General features: G+C 40.4%; 1 protein-coding gene across 1 annotated transcript; it reads left to right on the top strand.

The window, feature by feature from the left end:
- Positions 1 to 4,763: 4,763 nt before the first annotated feature.
- efhd2 (EF-hand domain family, member D2) lies at positions 4,764 to 21,277 on the top strand (the record flags this gene model as incomplete). Its single annotated transcript, XM_079225582.1, has 4 exons — positions 4,764 to 5,050; positions 11,919 to 12,066; positions 12,155 to 12,289; positions 21,146 to 21,277. 4 exons carry the CDS (start codon positions 4,764 to 4,766, stop codon positions 21,275 to 21,277), a joined length of 702 nt encoding a protein of 233 aa, XP_079081708.1.
- Between the last annotated feature and the right edge of the window lie 2,001 nt (positions 21,278 to 23,278).

The following is a 23,278-nucleotide window of genomic DNA, read 5'->3' as shown; positions in this document are numbered from 1 at the left end:
AATAAAATAGCTGCATGAAAGAAAGAAAAACAGAGTATTAATTTAGGAATTAAATTAAATTAACCTTAAACAGTAGAGGTGCAAGAGTGCAAGTATGTATGTGCATATTAAGGTGTAAATGCAAATATAATAAAAATAAAATAAAAATTACAACAACAACAATCAATCAAAGAGTGCAAAAATGCAATAAATGTATATAATCGTATATTTGTATATGATACGTTAAGTATGCAAATATACGATTATATACATTTATTGCATTTTTGCACTCTTCTATGTTCAAATAAATAAAAATGAAAATGAAATAGAGGCTGTGTTGAACTCCAGGCCGCTCTCCTATGTACATGAGGATGCGTCAGAGCCACAACCACTCACACCCTCTCATTTCTTGGTTGGGAAAAGACTAACTTCACTACCGCCAAAGACTATGCTGCTACCGTCCCAGACAAACAACGTGAGCAGAGAGGACATGGGCCGGAGATGGAGGTACTGGCAGAGACTCTTAACCAGTTTTTGGAATCGTTGGAGAAAAGATTACCTGATGGACTTGAACTCGGCTCACAAGTGCGAGACACCCAGGTGGTGATCAGCTGACAGCTCTGCTCCTCTCTTCACCCGAGTGTCCAAGACATACGCAGATCAGATGATACGACTACAAAGTCGATCATTGATCTCCGGCCTAAGGTGTTCTGGTACCAGGTACACTTATGAGCCACCTTATGCTCGAACATGGTGTTCGTTATGGACAAACTGTGGCTAGCACAGAAGTCCAACAACAAAACACCGTTCGGGTTCAGATTGGACAAGCCGGTCCTCCCAATCACGCCCCGCCAGGTTTCTCTGTCATTGCCCACGTGAGCGTTGAAGTCTCCCAGGAGAACTATGGAGTCGGCAGGCTCAAACAAAATATTTACTATATATATTTGAGTCAAAATATGTTCTATAGAAAAACAAACTATTTACAATGTTTACACAATGTGCATGTTTCAGTTTCGTTTTTTCAAGAACAGTTTTCAGAACAAGAACAACACATGTACTCTGTATGTATGTATGTGTGTGTACTGTGTACTCTGTATGTGTGTACTGTGTACTCTGTATGTGTGTATGTGTGTACTGTGTACTCTGTATGTGTGTATGTGTGTACTGTGTACTCTGTATGTGTGTACTGTGTACTCTGTATGTGTGTATGTGTGTACTGTGTACTCTGTATGTGTGTATGTGTGTACTGTGTACTCTGTATGTGTGTATGTGTGTACTGTGTACTCTGTATGTGTGTATGTGTGTACTGTGTACTCTGTATGTGTGTATGTGTGTACTGTGTACTCTGTATGTGTGTATGTGTGTACTGTGTACTCTGTATGTGTGTATGTGTGTACTGTGTACTCTGTATGTGTGTATGTGTGCACTGTGTACTCTGTATGTGTGTATGTGTGCACTGTGTATGTGTGTATGTGTGTACTGTGTACTCTGTATGTGTGTATGTGTGTACTGTGTACTCTGTATGTGTGTATGTGTGTACTGTGTACTCTGTATGTGTGTATGTGTGTACTGTGTACTCTGTATGTGTGTATGTGTGTACTGTGTACTCTGTATGTGTGTGTACTGTGTACTCTGTATGTGTGTATGTGTGTACTGTGTACTCTGTATGTGTGTATGTGTGTACTGTGTACTCTGTATGTGTGTATGTGTGTACTGTGTACTCTGTATGTGTGTATGTGTGTACTGTGTACTCTTTACCAGTGCATGGTCGTGTGTGGAGTAGCGCAGAGTAAAACTGAACCGCTGAGTGGAGCAGAGCTGCCATCTCTCTGTGGCCAGTGTTGTTGTTTTTAGTACACTGCAAGGTTGTTTTTTTCTCAGGTGGTAGTGTGTTGTCTGTCTGAATAAAAAACAGTGTATCTTTGCAGCATATGTGGGTGGGTAGGTCCTTAGGGATTTCCTGAGTGTTCATTGGATAGTTTCACACAAAATGTCGACTGACACCTGAATCAACAAATCAGGTGAAAGGTGGAGCTGGACACAGAGGCCTCAGGCTGTGTGCTCTGATGAGAGGCAGCATGATCACACAGAGAAGTGGGTGGAACCTCCAGACTTTGGCGAATCTAGCAGCATCTGAATATTTTCTCTACTCCGTTTTTTCATGGAGCTATTAATAGAAACGTCCAGTAAACGTTATCTTACGGGACCTCAGAAAAACGCGTGGGCCGCACTAACACTATACTTTGATGTCAAGTAGGAGGCCACAAAATATCGGCTCGCGGGCCGCAATTGGCCCGCAGACCGCGAGTTTGAGACCCCTGCTCTACAGGCAGTTTGTTGAGGAGACCTGTTCAGTTGACATATCCATTAGAGATAAGTTAAAGTAATGGGCTGAGTAGTAATGAACAACTGTTCATCGGGCGGGACAATGTTGTAACTTGTTTTATTGCGTTATTTACTTTTATTGTGAAGAGCATGAATCAGGAAGTGCGTTTACTTTGAAGGCAGAAAGTTGAATGATACGTGCTTGTTAACGCTAACAATGTTTAATGTTACGTGGGTAAAATATATACATGTCGGGTGCAAGAGCGAGTTCTTAATCGCTTTAACAGTTGTAATAATACAGAATATCTCCTCAACCACAAGGGCTATTTAAATAATTTCAAAAGGTATAATGCAATATACAGAAACCACTTGTGAGACTAGGTAGGAGGTTCATACAGCAGTATATGTGTTACTGGTTTATTGGTTTATGATAGAACACAGGAAAGAAAAAAAAAACTTCCAGGCTATATTTTCTCTTTTTAACTACACATATCATCTGTTTTTTTCTACTATAAAATAGCACTATGTGTTAACAGTATCTCTGCAAAATGACTTTGACTTTTATTAAGTGAAATTCATTTAGTGCAGATTTCGTGAACCGTGGGTTTAGGTCGGCTGAAAGCAAAAATGCCCTAGCTTTCTTCCTGGACCTTGAACACCTCTGGTTCCACAACAGAGGAGCTCAAGCAGATGTGCACCAATACAGACCAAGCAAGGCCGTGTGGAATATCGGTTCATCCATAAGTAAATCATATTTCAGTTTTTGGCTGTAATGTGGTTGATATCTTGCTGAGGCTTTCTCTGACAGTGGATTTGACGCAATTGGCGGATTCTGTAGGTCGTAAGCTTTACCTGGACACACTTACCCCCTTGGCTTGTCTCTGGAACTTACTATGAATATTTTTGAATAAATGTTTCGTAGTTTGAATAATTAATACTGCTAGTGATGTTGATTTAGGCCTTGCAACACACTTTTCAGTGTCCCACATTTCGGACATGTGTACATTATTAGAAACCGATTGTCTGAGACCACTTGGCACTAAGTACTGATTATGTCGACCATTTCGTTTGAGTGAGGTAGCTGCATTTCCTTTTTTGGTTTGATCAGGGCACAGCCTCGGGATATCAGAGTGATACTAGATTGAATGATCTGCGTAATATTGGATTACATAAAAGCAGTGAAAAGCAAAAAGAGTCTTAAGTGGTAATTGACACTGAGTTATGGGCAGATAGCGGATGTTGCCAAGGACAAGACATGAACAAAGAACTGTATAATGTTTTTGTAATGTTCAAATATAATTTGAAACCGCTGCCACACAACAAAGATAGAAAGGGTACCTTGTGCAGATGGACTGTTAACTGCATACCGTTTTTGATGAGTTAACTCGTGGACTTTATGGCTGTATGTATTTCTGTATCATTGTTGCAGATCTCAGACCTAGGCCATATTCATATGTGGACATTAACTAAATAAAGTTGGAATATCCCTCATCTAGAGCATCTATTATGTAAAAACAAAGAGCAAAACTGCTCTGGGACCTGCATGGGCCAACCCACACCATTAACCAGATCTTGGTAGACCATCTTAATCATAAGAGCTACGCTGGGTCCCCAGCACTAGACCACATGTTTGTAGGAGGTAAAAAGCCGGTATACAACATCCTGAAGTGGATGCATTTGTCCTGAATTGGAGCTCGAACCCTGGAAATCAAAGCAAAATGTTAGATAAGCAAGTATATTAGGGATTAATGTGCATCGCGCAAATAAGGGCGAAGGGGCACTACTTTACTCAGGTACGCGTATGTAAATGGCCCAGTACTTGTATAGCGCTTTTCTAGTCTTCTGACCACTCAAAGCGCTTTGACACTACATGACATCATTCACCCATTCATACACTGACGATAGGAGCACCATGAAGGTGCCACATCAGATTGTCAACCATTCATACACCGTAGGCGCAGCTACGGGAGCAATTTAGGGTTAAGTGTCTTGCTCAAGGACACATCGGCATGGGCTGGCGCAGCCAGGGATCGAACCGCCGATCCTCTGATTGAAGGACGACCCTGCTCGTCTGTACGTATGTACGGCATTACGGTAACAACGTGTACGAACTGACTTCAAAATAAGAGCAAAGTTCCGGTGAACGTGATAATCAGTCAATACGTCCGTGAGTATTGTACGTAGCACGTTCACCGGAACTTTGCTCTTATTTTGAAGTCGGTTCGTACGCGTTGTTACCGTAATGCCGAGTGCATACGCGCACCTGGAAAAACAAAGCGGGCTGCCTTGTGAGCGTTTAGTGAAGTGGAGGCGGGCTTGACTGCAGTGGAGGCGCTATCCTGTCTGCCTCTTTAACAAGAAGGCTGCCTGTAAGCCTGGGCGCTGACGCCCTCTCCTCTGACATTACCACCGTTTGCTCGGTAACTTTATCTCCTGACTATTACGCACCCAGTTTGAAAATGGGAACAGAGGAGCTCTCGTCCAAGCTCAGCCGTCGCCTCCAGATCGAAGAAGGAGCCGAGGACCCTGTAGCCGTGGACCTGCTCGGACATCAGGATGCGTCCGAAGAGAAACCGACCACGGCCAACGCAGACTCTGAGCTGGGTGCTAAACTCATGCGGCGAGGAGAGCTGAACGAGGGGCTGGGAGAGCAGTGCCAGCCCAGCATGAAGGTCTCAAACCCCTACACAGAGTTCAAAGAGTTCTCCCGCAGCCAGATAAAGGACATGGAGAAGATGTTCAAAACGTAAGTGTGTGACGATCTGCATGATAAGTTTACCCCAACAGGTTCGAGACTACATGTTAAACATGCCTCCAGGCCATTGGGTGCCTTTTTTTCATTTCATGTAACAGGGAAGTAAGTAAAACTTACTTCCCTGTTGCATGAAATGATCCACTTATTTATCTGTCTACTTGTGTTGTGAATGTTTCTATGGTTGTTTTTAATGTTTGTCTCTACTGTAAGATCTGCTAAACTGTTTGTCGTTGTTTTTGACAATGACATTAAAGTATTCTATTCTCTATTTTATTTTAAGATTGCTCATATAAGGAAGTTGAGTTGGGTTGTTTTATGTAGGTCACACGACGATTTCACCATAGCACAAAAGTTGAATCTAAATGTAAGGGTTAGTGAGGCAGAGTAAGTGTGTGTGAAACCATGCAGCCTTCTGGGATAACACATAATAATAAGTGAAGAAAAAATATGAATTACGAAAGAAAGTAATCGGCTTCTGCACACCAGAGAAGTGTGCCTTCTTCCAGAAGGGGTTGATTGATCTTTTCCTAAACAAGTAGGTTTAAAACTTAAGGAGATTTGTGTAAAGGCAAACTTCTATCTAGTGAGTGATTGCAGGGTGGGGACGTTCTGCAAGTCACTGATAAGGAAATCAAACAGGCGCTTATTGAATACAGCATATTTCATTGTGTGTTAATCATCTACTTGATGCGTGGTTAATCATTATATGTTGATAGATAAAGTAAGCAGCGAATTGAACCCAAGTTTATCAGCTTATCATTAACACTTTTTCTTTAAAATAAGTGTGATAAACACATTTTAAATGTATTCACTCATATTGACACTTCTGGTAGTAAGAAATTAATACAATTATTTGAGCCGTATGAAGCCCTTATGCAGAACTCTATGACCTGAAGCCTCAGGGAAACCAGGGGCCTGAGTTCCACTCCATCTGGTATTCTGTGTGGTTCCCTGACTTCATTGAGCTAACATTAAGTTGGTTATGAGCTGACTCTGTTAATTCTGGGTCTCCGTTCGTGGGACAAAGGTGGCGCTGTTAATAATAAGTAACATAATCAGAACCATGAATGAGGTGACTGTGATAGAGCTTAAATCAGAAGATCCGCAGCTCATCCAGTCCATGTATCCTTGGGCAACACACTTTTCCCCAAATTGCTCCTGTGTGTGTGTTCATTTGTGTTAATGTCGGTCCTCATGGGCAGATTGCATGGGAGCCCCTGCCATTAGTGAATTATTAGGGATTAGGGAATGACATATAGTGTCAAAGCACTTTGAGTCGTCCAGTGATTAAATATTAAGTATAAGTCTGTTTGCTTATTATGTCAGAATATTAATGGGTAATAGCCATGTGGTTATACCTACATAAAGAACTGATGATTTTCAACTATGTGAAATCTAGCACTATATTCACAACTAGCATAGAAGAAGAAACTGCAGGAACAAAACCTTCTATATTTAAGTGCAATAGATATATTGTATGTCATATACGTATTAGTATACAGGGATTATTTCTTTGCTTTTTTGTGATGATGAAATAACTATTATGGATATAAAAAAAGAGGACGGTGAGATGTTTCTGCTGCTATGGATAGAGGAGGGCTATTTGACTCAAATGTTGTGTTTACGTTCTGTCCACGTTTGGTTGTTTGCAATGGCGAATAGGGAATCATGTGATTGGTTGAAATAGAGGAGGATAACTCTTTTTGTCTGCATTTAAAAATATGTTTGTAAAGAGTCATACAAATCACAAAATACATTAGTGAAGCTTTCTGTGTGCATTCATTAATATTGACACTGATCTGACCCTGTATACATAGCAGGGCTTTAGAGAGAGTCAGCATTTAACAGGACACCTCATAAAAGCAAGCGGTCAGTGTTTATTATTACCTTTTGCTGAACAAGACCTTATTGTTGTATCGCATTAGTCAACAGGAAACTGCTGCTCAGATTGACTGAGGTTTTGTTTTGTCAGGTTCCTGCATGTCCAGGCCTGTCAAGGACTTTGAAATACACTACTTGCACATTCTCGTTGTACAGCCATCTTCAACGGGAAAATTGAAGAATTGAAAGGAGGAAGCAAGGTCCTAGAGGCCGAACAAAAAAGCCCAGAGGAAAAGCAAGTCGGCAAAACAGCTGATGAGCCATGAGGGGGTGCGTGCCAGGCCATCTAATGCAAACGGGTGAAGAAATTATTCAATGCTCTTGTTTTGCTCTGTTGTATAATGAGGAAGGGAAAATGATATAGTTCATCGTAACCTATCGCAAATATCAATGACCTTTTCTACCACCATTTACCAGCATCAAAACAGGAAGTCAGTGGTAGAGTAATGTCAAATGGACCTGCACTTGCATAGCGCTTATTTAGTCTTCGGACCACTCAAAGCGCTTTAACACTACATGTCATCATTCACCCATTCATACACTGATGGGAGGGGCTAAGGTGCCACCTGCCCATCAGGAGTTATAACATTCATCAAGGAGTAATTAAACTACCCGCAATCCTAAAATGTAACATGTACATCTCTGATTGGTGGAGCTGCTATTACCATGGAAAGGTTCACCACATGTGCTGCTCCATCGTCTGCTTTTGGATTTCAAAATGGAGCAACATGGCGGCTCGCTGGAACATTTCTTTTATATAAGGATTTACTTTTTTCCTCAGAATCAAATCCAACCCAAATGTTATGGTCCCCATTCATCTCGTAGTGGTTGGTTGGATTGGTTGAAAACCTCAATGGAGTGAAAAATGGAAATTTTACACAGCCATTCAACAAGTGGGCAGTCACTGTTGAGCTCTATTGTGTAATGACCCTGGTCCTGCCTGACATCTACTGGTATTATCATTGTTATTGCTAGTTGCATTGCAATTAGTATTGCCAATGCCATTACTGCTTTTATTATCATTATTATTCTACTTTATCCACTGGTGCTGTTGTTGTATTTTTGGGGGTGGCTGTAGCTCATGGGGAGAGTGGTCGTCCTGAAACCACAAAGTAGCCGGTTTGATCCCTGTTCTCTCCACAATTTGCATGTGGAAGTGTCCTTGAGCAAGACACTGAACCAACAGTGTACAACACGTGTATTGACACTACATGTATTGTTTACATTTGTAATAGTTTTGGCCCCAGAAGAAGAAGAATTACTTGAATACAATGTGTGTTTTATCAAAGGCCCCACAGTGGTACATGTCAAGGGAGAATACTGTTGCAACTATTTCCCCCCCAAGTACCCATCGTTTATGAATTTGCACAAATGACCCAAGCTCATTCTTGAAACCTTTTAAAATAGTTTGAAACATTGTTTGAAACTATCTTGGTGCATTTGGGCTCTAAATATTTTAGGCCCTCTGCAGTCTTGCAGAGGTTCCAAAATAAAATCCCATTGAATAGTTTTACACTGTGATTTATTTGTCCATCTGATATTTATGGATCCAATTCCAATACTGCTAACCCTAGACTAACCTTGTATTTATATTGTTATGTTTTAAGAACATCTGTTCACACCTGTTAATATCCCATCTTTTTTCAGGCATTTGTGTGCACTTGAAACAGGGACTTATTCCTTTTTAAATTTGCACTTTTTGATGCTAAGCTTCCAATTAATTTGACCAATGCTGGGGATTCCTTCTATTCTCCTCTATGAAGAGGTTCAGTCTTTTTCTGATCATTTTGATCAATTTGATAAATAGGGTCAATATATCTTGTTTGTTGTGTTTCATTTGATTGTTTGCTAAATGAATTGCGGACGTGAAGGATTTTGCACGGAGGCAGTGACCTAACATTAGTCATTTCAGCTCAGTGTGTCTTTACTGTGTTTTTCTGTAATTGACTGTCTCTCTCGTTCCTCTCAGACAGCACTCGGCAGTCCCTTACCAATATTAGCTGCTCTGTTTCTACAATGTTGGGTTGAAAAACATGTGCATCCAGTCTGATGTAATTGTGGTGATGTTCTGTCAGGAAATGCAGTTACTTAAACCAAGTTAGAGTAGAAGAGCAATGAGTGAGGTAAAATAATAAATAAAGTTAAAAAAAGTGCCCTGTCTTACAGATCCCCCCTCCCAGTTTCCTGTCGGGATGTCTCGAGATTCCATTGTAAACAGTCCCAGTCGTTCAATTGAAGGATATCACCATGAGATAGTCTTCTTCTTCCACAAAAACACATTTTTTGTTCAGGCTATGTTTCCACTGTTCTGCATGTGGGGACAGAAGTTGCTGAAGCTGCAATAAGGTTTGCGGTTCCATAGTTGTCAATAGTTATTATTCACTTCTTTTTTTTAATGAAACACCTTGTAATCAAGTACATTCACTCAGGTACTTTTTCATTTTATACATTATACTTCTACTCCACTTCATCTCAGAGGCCACTATACATTTACAGATAAGGCCACATATTTGAAAGCTTTAGTTTGGGGACTAGGTACTTAGTTCATTTAAATGTTTTATCAATATATATTATATATGTAGCCACCCAACAGTTCATAAAGTAGTAAAATTATTTCCATCTTTATGAGGTGCAACATTAAAGTGATGTACACATTAATGCATAACTAATGGTGTGTATATATATATATATATATATATATATATATATATATATATATATATATATATATATATATATATATATATATATATATTATTACACATAATTGTTATTTGGTACTTTGAAGTACATTTTGATCATAATACATCATAATACGTTTCTTTTACTTTTGTACTTCTTTAATGCAACGCTTACCACTTAAGAGTGTTTTTATGCTGTAGACTTGTTGCTTTTACTCCAATTAAAGATGTTATCTAATCTTCCACCTCTGCATCTGTTTACATATATGATTATGGTCTCATCATTAAAATTCTTATTTGTTTGGAAAGTAAACTCTATATCAATACCCTCATATCAAATATGAAAATGGCCTCCTGATTTCAGGCAGTAAACCGCTTCAGCTTTAATAATCACTGCTCCACCTGGTGGAGGGATAATCCACTGCAATGATGAGGATTTCCTTTTAGCCAAGGGCCCAGCTGAGATCGGTCATAAGGGAGAGAGAGAACATTCTTGATTAGAGGTGTACATGTGTAGGCTACACATTTGAATGTTCTGCAGAGCTGGTTTGTGAAACCTTATTTTTGTACATTATAGCACATTAATGCACTGCAGACTGTTGTAGTCAGATTTTTGGAAACACTTTCTAAACGAGAAGGCAGTTCGTAGCCATCAGCAGTGACATGCATGATGCATCTAGAAGTGTGCATTCGAATCCTAGACATTTCTAGTGTTTTCCACAGTTTATTTTTGTAATAATTCCAAATCCAATGGATTGGCTATATTTTATTCTAGGGAATGTTGTGCTTTTTATTGTTTGTATTAATTTGTATAATTATTAGTATATGAAACACAATGCATTGTAATACAGTAAATTAAACAATCCAACATTACAAAAAGGAATTAAAAAGTTGAATTGCAGCCAGCTACAATATTTAAATGCATATAGCATGTTTTTTGCATCTATAATATGAATATGGGAATATCAAAATAAATGAGAATGTGGGCTGCATAGCGAGTAGCTACTTTCACTTTTACGCTACAGCGATGCAGAGCAAGTATAACCTACTATACTACAGTACTTACTTTTATTCTACAGTACATTTTCTTAATTTGAGTCGGTGTGTGTTTTTAAATTGTGCTGTTGGTGTGGTTTTACTTCAGTAAAAGATCTTAATACTTCTACCACTGGTTTTATTCAATGACGGAACCTCTTTTTGTTTCACCTTCCCCACCAGCATCCACACCTTTTTTCTCCTCATTTTGCGTTTTAAGGTCGATTTAGACCGTTTAGTTTTTGGGAAATGGTAACCGCTAAATGTATGGTTTCATAAAGTTTTTTGCCACTATGTACACTCATCACTCTGCATCGCTGTCCAAAACCAGGCGCAAAAACATGAAGCGTACGCACAGAGTGGGTGGAAAAGCAAGGGTGCACAAATGCCATGCAGCAGGCATGGACTGGGGCGAGTCCATGGAGGGGATTGACAGTGGCTAATGTCGTCAGTCCGTGATGATCATTGTGCACCGATGCAACCACGGGAACATTTTAAATCCACACTACAAAAAAGGATTAGACATGTCTGGAGTTCTGTATTGAAATACATATTTACTGTTGTTTGTCATATTATTTGTCACCCCTGTGTAAGAGGGGGTCGACTGCGGCTCAGTGGTGTGCAGGGTCGACCTTCAATCAAGGATCGGCGGTTCGATCCCCAGCTCCGCTAGCCCATGTCGATGTGTCCTTGAGCAAGACACTTAACCCTAATTTGCTCCCGTAGCTGCGCCTACGGTGTATGAATGGTTGATAATCTGATGTGGCACCTTCATGGTAGCTCCTCTCATCAGTGTGTGAATGGGTGAATGATGTCATCTAATGTTAAAGCGCTTTGAGTGGTCGGAAGACTAGAAAAGCGCGATACAAGTATGGTCCAGTTGAAAAATATATGGTCCTTTGAGCCGTTGTAGTGTTTTTTGTTTACGTTTCTAGAAGTTCCTGCGGTGGAAATGGCCTTTATGTGTTGACTAGAGTAGTTCAGGGGGAAATGTCAGACTGTGAGGTTTTATTAATCAAGAATAACAGGACACTGTTACGAGACCTTCGTAACAGGACCTTCACAAACTAAATTATATTCAGTCGTTATAATTGGCAGCAGACAAAAGCCTGATATGTCAGACACCTTAAAATCTGGATCAATAAAACCCAAACTAGTGCGGTTTGAAAGTGCATGTGCATGCACATAATGGAATGTGTGAGTTTTCTTTCAACTCTATGGTCGACCTGTAGCAAACCAGTTTTCAACTATATTCTGTCCAGATTTGATGCTGGGAAAGACAACTACATTGACCTGATGGAGCTCAAGCTGATGATGGAGAAGCTCGGAGCTCCACAGACACACCTTGGCTTGAAGAACATGATCAAGGAGGTGGATGAGGACCTGGACAACAAGTTGAGCTTCAGAGAGGTGAAACAAGAAAACCAGATTAGAATAAGAGGATGTGTTATTCCTTCTGTCTACATCCATGTATCTTTGTTCTTCATGTCCTGCACAGTTCCTACTCATCTTCAGGAAGGCAGCAGCAGGAGAGCTGGCAGAAGACAGCGGCCTCGGTGTCCTTGCTCGCCTCTCTGAAATCGATGTCTCCACAGAGGGGGTTAAAGGAGCCAAGACCTTCTTTGAAGCCAAGGTAAGTAAAAGTGACTTCTAATACAACGGCATACACACTAACAGTGTTCAACTGTGTTTTAGAAGAGGAGATAAAATGGTGAAAGCTAACTGGTTGGTCCCAGTGTATTGGTCAGAATATATTTGACTGGATCCCAATATTACTTTACTGCACTTTATTGGCTCAAGTTGAAGGCACATCAATACACAGGGCACTTGGCTTTAAAAGGGAATTCAGGCTAGATTTGTGAACCTGTGGTTCTGCAAACAGAAACTACAAGTACAGAATTCAAGGCATATTGTTACAATAAGTAATAGGTTTTAATTACTTGGGTTATCCCAGGTTAGAATTATACAAATGCATAATCATATTTTAACCCAATAGGCAGCAATTATTGTTGAGATAGCACAACTGAATATGGATTGAGTTAAATCAAAGTCCCATAGCCTACAGCCCTGTTACGATGGTAAAGAGCAACCTCTAGTGGGAAAATCTACCACTCTGGCAGACTTAACATCTGACTCTTTGTTGAGGAGATCAAAGCAAGCATCAAAGGTGGGCTGTGACAGTTTGGATTACACATATCTTTAGTTTTGTTGGTGCAGACACGGAGACGGCAAGGTAAGTTGAAGGAATGGACCTTTATTCAAAGATAGCTGGTGGTCTGGCAGAGCCAGAGGTGAACACAGATAGAGAGGCGTGCTGGCTGGGCTGCAGTGCAGGCATGGGAATCCTGAGCACAAGGAACAGAGGTTAGTTACGAAGTAGAGATGGGCAAACGATACCAGAGCTCCGAAGCTTGTGTCAGTCTACTGAACCGCCTTTTGTCGACTCCAAGTGTCGGAGCTTGTATCAAATGACACTTGTCACGTGACTGATGGCGTCCGAAGCTTCGAACGTCACTGGTGCTTCACGAAGTGTTTCATTGGTTTGATACGTTTGACAGCTTGAACGTGTTGGCGCCTAAATGCTACATATGATGTCTCAGTGTCAATCAACAATGTGGGTTAAAAATTCAATGTTGCACAAAACTGCCACTTTCACCAGGACTTTCCACTGCCATTTCTATGTAAAGGATCAATGCCATTTATAAATCTGTTGGCATAAAACTTTAGGGCCCTAATAATATACAAAAATGAACTCGTTGTAAATGTCTTTCTATAGTCTAGTGGGTTACGCACACGCAAAATAAACTTCCCCGTTCGGTGTGGAGAGGATCGAATTCCATCATGAACATGTCCTTTCATATTATTGACCTGCATTTAGTTTTATTGCAATGTAAAAAACGACAGGAGCAACATCGATAATGGTTGTATGGAACTAGGCTGCAACAACGAATCGATAAAATTTGATTATCAAAAGTGTTGGCAACGAATTTAATTATCAATTCGTTGTGTCGCGCGATTATTACGCCAGTCAATAAATCGCAGAGAGGAAAAAAGAGCAGAGCAACTGGCCTGCCAGCGTTTCTGAGATTGGAGTGAGACACGGAGAAAAGCTGAGGTTGTGATCTTTGCAATAGAACATCTTTGATGTGTCGAGTCTTGGCCAATTAGCGTTAAGATGTCTACAGCGTCTTCATTTCCCTCAAACTTGTTTTTAATGGAAGCTAGTCGGCTTGCTATCACGTTAGCTAACGTGTTTGGGTTGTGTATTGTCGTTAAAGTTACGTTATGTTCCGTTACAGTTCAGTCTTGCTTGGAAAAAAACGTAACGTGATGAAACATGCCGCAACCCCCGGTCTGGTTCAGTTCATGCTAAGATCTGGCTAAAGGTTGTTGTTTTTCTTTTTACTCAAAGTAGAATGAAGCAAATCACGTATTTGGGCTTAGCCAACAACGTGATTTCGTGGTCATAAGAGGCCCAGATATTGGTCAGATGACGTGAATGAAATAGGTTAAGGAAGACGGCGCTCTATATGCAGCGCAGCTTGATGCAGGGCTGAGATAAGGTGGAGCTGAAGGTGGAGGTCAAAACAGATGTGAGAGGAGCAGTACAGCTTCCCGCTGTCCCAGTGTTTCATACATATTGATAAAGCAGTGTTTCATACATATTGATAAAGCAGGGTATGCTAAATGCAGCATCTACTCCAAGGAGATCAATTACAGTAAAAAGGGCTCACATGCCTATATATTTGGCAGATGTAAAGCATACGTGTGTATGTTTTTGTGTCATTAACAGCTCAGGGATGTTCAAGGAGCAACCTGTTTATGCTTTCTGAAGATGTTTTGCACTGTCAGTTCTGTATTTGAATAAAGGGTTGGCAATTATTAGGGCCCGAGCACTGACGTAGTCAGATCGAGGACCTATTGAAATGCTAAGTATTATTATTCCCGACCTATGCGCAGGGAAAAGAGGTGCTTGGGATAAACCTACATTCTTCAAACTTTGCACACCCATCAGACTCGGCGAAAATTTTAATATAATTTGGGTGTCGACCAAAAGTCTGAGAAAATGTCTCTACAGCGACCCCTTTAGGCAGAAAGGCTACGCTTTTTGCCAACTATGGCCGATTGACTTGAAATTTTACACACATGTCCGGGTGGGACTGCTCTACAAAAAACTCATCCGTGAAATTAAAATGCGCCTAATTAGATTTTCCGCCATTTTGAATTTTATAAAAAACACATTTTTGCCCATTCCTCCTAAACGCTGGGTCCGTTTCTTACGAAATTTTCTGTGGATTATCATTGGCTCAATGTGATCAAATGATATCTCCCACTTTGTTGATATCTCATTGCGTTCAGAAGTTATTCACCAATTAACCTCTTAGGGGCGTGGCTCAATATGTCAATACACATAACTTCCTAGTTATTTGGCCTATCTTCACAAACTTTGTAGCATATGTCAACATCGTGTCCCTTAACGTACCCAAATTGTTTCAGAATATTCAAACACTAGAGGGCGCTGCAGTGAACCGCTCAATTTTGGCCTTTTCCTTGTTTTCAGGCGTTGTATTCTGACGAACTCCTCCTACAGATTAGACACGATTGATTTCACATTCGGGCAATATGATGTTGAGACCTTTGCAGGGAAAAGTTATTTCAGGATTTTCAAAATATCGAACTATGTGAGCGCAGAGCAGCGGCAAAGAGACACCATTTTCCATGAAAATGGAAGTTGCTTTAACTCGGCCGTACATGATGGAATCCACTCCATATTTCTCATTTGCCATGACCTCCTAACCCTGAAGACATCCATATGATCAATTTTCATCCTAGTCATAGCGCCACCTAGAGGCAACAGGAAGTTACATGTTTTCTACTTGTACACCTTGCTCCTCACAGATTATTCAGATCCCTCTCAAAATGCGTCGGAACAGACTTAAGACATTGGTAATGCATCACCTTGAAGATTGTAAGGATCCGTTGAACGGCGTAGCGTCGGTCCATCGCAGAAGTTCGATCCTTCGCCATGACCGAATAAACCGATGTAACTCGACTCCACATGATAAGATCCTTTCCAGGTTTCACATGTTTGATCAGCCTCCAGGCCTGAAGACATGTGCAGTCTAATTATTAATTAGAGTCATAGCGCCACCTAATGGCAACAGGAAGTAAATATTTCGATACTTTGGCTTGCTTCTCTTAGTCGGTCAATCAGATCAACTTCCAATTACTTCTAGACAAACATAAGACTTTCATGATGCCAGCCCCTGAAGCTTTTGATTTTTTGTGTAACACTGTTGCCGTGGCGCCCCATCCTTCGCGGTCAACAACGAAGGTACTTTTAAAGGAACTAAGCATGCTCGAAACGTAACTAAACTTGCCAAACACATTTAAACGCAAAGATGTAGTTGCCTGATATGACTTGAATGACTCAAAACTGGAACTTCGGCTCGATAGCGCCCCCTACAAATATTTAATTAAGCAGCCCCAGCGCTACGGTTGACCTACATGTATGAAATTTGCTAGGAATATGTAACACATGAAAACTTAAAAATAACTCTCTTGGGACCATGCTCTAAACCGTACAGGAAGTCAGATAGCGCCCCCTAAAAAAACATGTTTTTTTTGACAACCTGTGAGTTGTGAAAGCACACCGTTTTTGCCCCCTATCACCAATTAACCTGAAATTTGGCACACATGTCCGGTTGTGTCTGCTCTACAAAAAAGTACTTGGTCGCACTAAAGTCCGCCTACTTAGAATTTCCACCATTTTGAATTTTGATAAAAACAATTTTTTCCTCAAATCTTCCTAAACGCTGGCTTCAATTTTTACAAAATTCTCTGTGGATCATTAAAGGTTCAATTTCATAAAAATATGTCAAAAGCTTGTTTGTATCTCATTGTGTTCAAAAGAAAAGGACCCATTAACTTCTTACGGGTAAATTCAACTAAATTCAACAAAGCAGCCCTTGCAGTACGTTCAACATAGATATACAATATTTGATAGGCGTATGTACCACATATAAACTTAAAAATAACTCTCTTGGGACCATGCTCTAAACCGTACCAGAAGTCGGTCAATTTCGTTTTCGTCCTTCATTTCTAGTTCAAATTGCCATAGTTTCCCAGTAGGTGGCGCTCTGACTGAGTTAATATTGGCATGCAGAAGTCTTCAAGTCATGCCTCTCATAAAGCATGTTAACTTTGGAACAGTTTTGACAAAGTACAGTTGAGTTACAACAGCTCGCTTTTTCCCCCTTTTTCTTCTTCTTCGGGAGCCTCTGTGCTTCCTCGCCTCAAGTTTCCATGGATTGTGGCTGTGCCTAGAGCCAGTCCTGCCTCCTGCAATGACGGCCCTGCTGATGCCCGTCCTCTCTACCTCTTTCTGCTTCATGGATCGTGGACCATGCCTACTACTCATGATATTAATACTTTCTGTCATATTCATGTAACGTGCTGGAACTCCATTAAGTTATTCATTCTGGTCACATGACATCTATTGCTTCTGTCCATCTGGGAAGAGGGATCCTCCTCTGTCGCTCTCCCTCAGGTTTCTTCCCTTTGTTCACTGTGAAAGGGTTTTTACTATCTTTATTTAGGGGAGTTTTTCCTGATCCGATGTGATGAGGTCCCTGGACAGGGATGTTATGTGTACAGATTGTAAAGCCCTTCGAGGCAAATTTGTATTTGTGATGTTGGGCTATATTAAATGAACTGACTTTAATTTAATTGTATGATCAAGAACCATATGAAATAGTCACCACACCAATTCCACGGCGTTCCATGAAACATCAAGCTTTTCATCACTTTTAATACATATTAGTATCTGTATATACATTTATATACATATTTACAAATATATATATATATATACATATATAAAATACATATACATACAGTATGTATATATATATCCCTCTAAATTAAAGCTGCTCGCAGCTGTGACTGGGCCCTCGCTTCAAGCACGTCGGGGACGCTGGCGGGTCGCCGGCTCTCCCGGCCTCGAACATCCGCCTGGCAGGCGAACGTTCTCTGACGGACGAGCCGGCGACCCTTCGGCTTTAATTACTTTTGTTTTTTTAATCCGATTCATCGATTAAATAATCGATTAATCGATTATTAAAATAATTGTTAGTTGCTGCCCTATATGTAACATCAAATCCGTGAATGAACATGCAGCTTTAATTGACTTTTACTGCAGAAATGTGAGATTGAAACATGAAACAGGTGTTGTTCTAGTGCCCAATACGTCGATCGTGATCGACCGGTCGATCGCAGCAGGTAGATCGCATACCATTTTAAATAAAAATGTCAATCACCACAGACGATGCGCCCGCATTGGTCGGTCGCTTGAATGGATTTATTTCCAACGGAGGACAATGTTTTCCCCGACTTCCTTAATTACCACGGCATAATACACCAACAAGCATTATGCGCTAAAATGCTAAACATGAAAGAGATCATGGATGTGGCAACGAATATCGCCTATTCGAGCAAGAGGTCTTCAAAGACGGCTGTTCCATGCGCATCTGCAGAAGGACTGCAGCCACTCTGACTTCCTGCTGCACACTGATGTGAGATGGCTTATAGAGCTCTGTCCGGAGATACAGGAGTTTCTCCAGGGTTCATGCAAGGTACACCAATATTGTAAATATAAAGTATACTCTGTATATTAATACTTTAATAATGCTGTATATATAAAAATAGATATTTAGCATTATTAATGTAGGTAGATCTTTTTCACTTGGTCATTTTAAAAGTAGCTTGCGAGCCTAAAAAGTGTGGACACCCCTGTTCTAGTGCTTTGGTCACACTGTTAAACGGCTGCTTTAATTCCAGTCGGCCACTAGATGTCGCTGTTCTTCTTCAAAGTGAAGCCCCGAAGCTTCGAATCCTTTTCGGTACAAATAGGAAGAAAGCCTCAAGGCTTCACACGGCTTCATGCGCCCATCCCTATTACAAAGTCAAGACGAAGCAAATCACAAAAGCACAAAAGGTACTCTTCATTGTTAAAAGGACTCGGAGTGGCTGAGTGTCACACTACCACTGAGCTGACGAAACAATCTGGTGACGAATGCGAAGGGTATTTCACTGGAGGGTTTGATGAATAGGATTGCAGACAGGTGTTGGAGATGAGCCTAGATGCCAGTTGATGGAAGCCACACACACACACACACACACACACACACACACACACACACACACACACACACACACACACACTCTGCATCCTTGATGCCAGTTGCCAGTCTTGCTCTGGCGATGCTGTGTGCTTCCTTGTCACCTGACCGCGTCGGAAAGGCAGCTTTTTGATTTTTGGATCGAGCCCTCACCTCTGCATTCATCCAGTCTTTGCTCTTATATGATGTCACTGTTGAAGTATATTCCTCCAGATGGATGTCATTCTGCTGGGTGGCGGCATCCCTTTCCATGTGCCAGTCTGTACATTTAAAACAGTCCTGTAGTGCAACTGTGGCTTAATTTGTCCACACTACTGTTTTTTTCTGATGGTTTAGCCTGTTTAATTAGCTGGGCGTAAGTAGACCACAGGAGCAGGGAAATATGAATGTATTGGCCGTAGTGGGGTGGGGGAGGGATTTGTAGCTGACAGGAAAACTCATGTAAACATGGTCCAGTGTATTGTTTCCTCTGGTGGGGATGTGGGTATGTTGGTGGAATTTAGGTGAAACCGATCTTACGTTAGTTGGATTAGAATCAACAGCTAAAATAAAAATACCATCCGGTTGTTTTGTGACGTGTCTGTTGATGACCTCATACAATTCCTGAAGTTAATTTTTTGAATTTGGGAGGAATGTAAATAGCAGCAACAAAAACACTGGTGATTTATCACATTTATCTCTCGTGGCTGGGTTAGCCCGAATCTAATTTCATCCTTATTTTCCAGCGATCAGACATTAGCTAAGAGCAGGCTGGGTAATGGAATAACCTTAGGTCCAAGCTGTTTAGTCCTCATCCCAGCTCTCTTCCCCCCCTTTCTGGGTCGAATTGCATTAAAAGTCAACGCAAAGACGCAAATGGACACGAGTTGTTGAATCAGGGAAAACATAGCCATAAGGGGTCACCCAGAGCTCTACAATACCTGATATTAGTAGAGACCGGACAAAGCTGAGTGTATGAATGGATGTGTTTAAACCATATGGTACAAACAATGAAACCAACACTGCCGTATTTACGGAGCTGCTACAATGATAGCATAGCACTGATCGATCTGAGCTCCATTGAGAAAACAAGTATTTTAAAAGTTATTTTCGTGTCGCTTGTGGAGAGAACTAACAACACATGAATTCAGACTTTATACAAATCGGCAGTCTTTATATTTTGTCATTCCTTTGCAATTAAATCACTTTATTTTGGTTTCATGCGATTGGGAACTAGTCCAGTGATTACTGGTAATAACCCGCTAAGCCATTTGAACACCGCGAAGCTTGGAGCTGTAGAACAGCGGTGGGTGTCTGAACTTGCTCAGTTTACTTTTGCCAGACGGTCTGGGAGAGCTGGTGCAAATAAAGGCCTGCTCTACAGTACTGAGGCAAATTTGTGATTAGTGATATTTGGAAAATATTAAAATCCTTCATCATCACCTGGTACGCTGCAGAGTATTATTTGCTGTGCTGAGAAGATGGTTGGTTGCAATTTGATGTTCCTCCAGGACCCTGAGGATGGCCAAACAGATTGTGGCCATCCCCTCTCACCCGGCACACAAACTGTTTGAGTCCCTTCCGTCTGGCAGGAAGCCGCAGTCCATAAGGACCAAAACCGTACAAAAACAGATTCTGCTCGACTGCAGTCAGGGTCATCAACAGGGCCTGGGAACCGCACTGCGTCGGATCCTTATATCCCCAGGACAATTATTTATACATCCCTGCACAACTCTATGCTTTAAATAGAGACATTTTAATAATGGACATATTGTCATAATGTCTTTGTTTTTCATAAGTTATCTCTTTTTTTATATACAGGGTTCTTCGGTCATGGAAAACCTGGAAAAGTCATGGAATTTTTAAATGGTTGTTTCCAGGCCTGGAAAAGTCCTTCAAAAAAATAAAATCCCAAAAGTTTTGTAAAAGTCATGTAAATGTGTTCATGACATTCATTTACGCTGAGTTTGAAATAATTAATATGCTTTTAAAAGAAAGACGCTCAAAATATAAGCAGGCATACATACAGGCATCTATATAAATGTTTATTCTTTTAATCAAACTATTGTCTCATTCGTCTGTGTCATTTAAGGTTTACTGTATGCTTTGTATTCTCATTGTTAGTTTAAATACTACATTTACTCACTTTTTCATGTTTACACCGAGATTTCACAAAATGTTTTGTCATGGGAATTTTGTTTAAAGTCATGGAAAAGTCATGGAAAAACATTGGTCAGAATGTGTATGAACCCTGGATATATGTTTATTCTAATAAAGTGTTTATCATTCGGGTTCCTTCCCTTAAAAGCTGTGTGTTTTGCTGTTGACAGGTCCAGGCCATCAGTGAGTCCAACCGCTTTGAGGCAGAGATCCGCGAGGAGCAGGAGGCCAAGAAGAAGCAGGTCGAGGAGCAGAAACAGAGACGCACTGCTTTCAAAGAACTGCAGTCAGCCTTTAAGTGAGCGCTGCTCTCTACTTCCAGGACCTGTCACTCTGTACTGCACCAATGCTGTCAGTTTGTAAATATGTGTGTTTGAATGTTCCATGTAAGGCAGACGACAGTGGTAGTCCGAGTACGTAATGGACTGGGTACATTATGAGCAGTCTTTCAATTCTTATTCTTAGTATTTCAATGTTGCACACAACATTATGTTTGTGTTCAATGTTAAGCAAATGGCTGAGCTCTGCATTTTTTTACAATGGGGTTGGGTGGGTATTGAGTAGATTTTAGTGTCTGGTTTGGTATCATGGTTTGTGGAGGCGGTCACTCTTAAGTGCCATGATTTTTGGGGGGGTTTCAGCCATTACTCCTATCCTCTCAGCTCTGCTAACATTTTATTCAGCCGCTTCAGTGCTGAGATCTGGGGATGTAGTGACTTTGGACCACATAAGCCAACATAGCCAACAAGTTTGAAACTGTCAAAATCAGATAAATCAAAAGGAGAAGCGCTTTATTTGTTTTGTTTCGCACACATTAAAACATTACATCATTAAATCGTCACATGAAAGAAATATAAAGTAGCTACAGTAAGAGTTTGGTACAAACCGATAATGGCTTATTGAAAACACACCCAAAGGACATGCATAAGAAAATCTATAACCACCTACTGTACAGTATATGCTACTTTTTCTCTCTTCAATCAGTGTCTAAATCAAGACATAGTAGATTTACCTTTTTGATTTGACAGTCAATTGAATAGTAATTCAACATGTTCTTCATGTCTTTAAAACATAACGTTTTAATCCTGGACATTGTTTGGTGGACATATAATACACATGGATGAAGAAAAGCAACCGCAAGTAATTTAGACATTACTACAGTATTGGACCTACAGATGGATAACAGATGAAAATATATAGTAAAATGTAATTTTGTATTTTTATTGAAAAAACAGCTTGATCCACAATTATTCTTTCTCTGATGCTGAATCCCAAATGCGTCCTCATAGTACTTCTTCAATGTTTTGGTGTTATGATTACTTATTCAGTGTGGCCAGTTACTGACAGGGCTAGAGTGACTGCCTTTTTTTTTTTTAATGGCAGTTGCCATCTTGGTGGTGACGACACACCCTAATCCAGGGTAAGAAACTTACATATTTTTTAGGGGGCAAATTTTGCCCCCACTGGTTGAAATCTAGGAACATTTCAATAAAAATTGGAGGCACTTTTTTAAACTATTCAAAATAATAAATATACTTATTTAGGCTTATAGTATATGAGCAATTGTCATCAAATGGCAACAATAAGACTATTAGGCAGTAGTCTACAGATTCAAAGTGTTTTCTTAGATTTTTGGAACAAAAGAACAAACAGAAAACATAAATCAGACAATCATATTCAATTTTATTCTTATTTCTTTCTGGTAATTCATTGTTATTCCATTTTTTAAACAACTATAAACAATTTTATTTTTATTTTTTTTAATAATTCAAAATTATATTTATTGATTTTTTTGTTACCTTAATCACATTGTACCTACTAGGGGTGGGAATCACCAGAGGTCTGACGATTCTATTTTATACTGCAATATATTGAGTATTGCGATTTATTCCCTTTTTTCCACCGCAAATTGTCCCCTAAGGAAAACTTCGTCAACATATTGTATCTAAGAAGATCAAGTTTCATCTCACTTCAATCATTTTTATTGCAGCAAAATGTGATTGTCAAGCAGACAAAATGACCAACATGTCATCAATGTTGTCATTGAGCTGGATGCGCTGGAGAGGGGGCGGGGCTTATCTCTGTGCAGTTTGCATTTACACCTTCCACCATAGAAATAACCACTCTTTCTGCTTTATACTTGTTGTGGAAGTCCCAAAAACATCGGAACGTCAAACGCCCTCGTGTCTGGGTTTATAATATTATCCGTAGCCACACAGCTAGGTGGATGTCACGCGAGGATGTGCGTCTGAATGTGCGCTACGAGTGACAGGAAGTCCAGACGGTTGATTTAAACGCGGACG

Source organism: Taurulus bubalis (genome assembly GCF_910589615.1).
Source record: "Taurulus bubalis genome assembly, chromosome: 11".
In the NCBI taxonomy this organism is placed as follows: domain Eukaryota; kingdom Metazoa; phylum Chordata; class Actinopteri; order Perciformes; family Cottidae; genus Taurulus; species Taurulus bubalis.
Note: the sequence above shows the minus strand (reverse complement) of the source record. Positions and strands in the feature narration are given on the sequence as shown.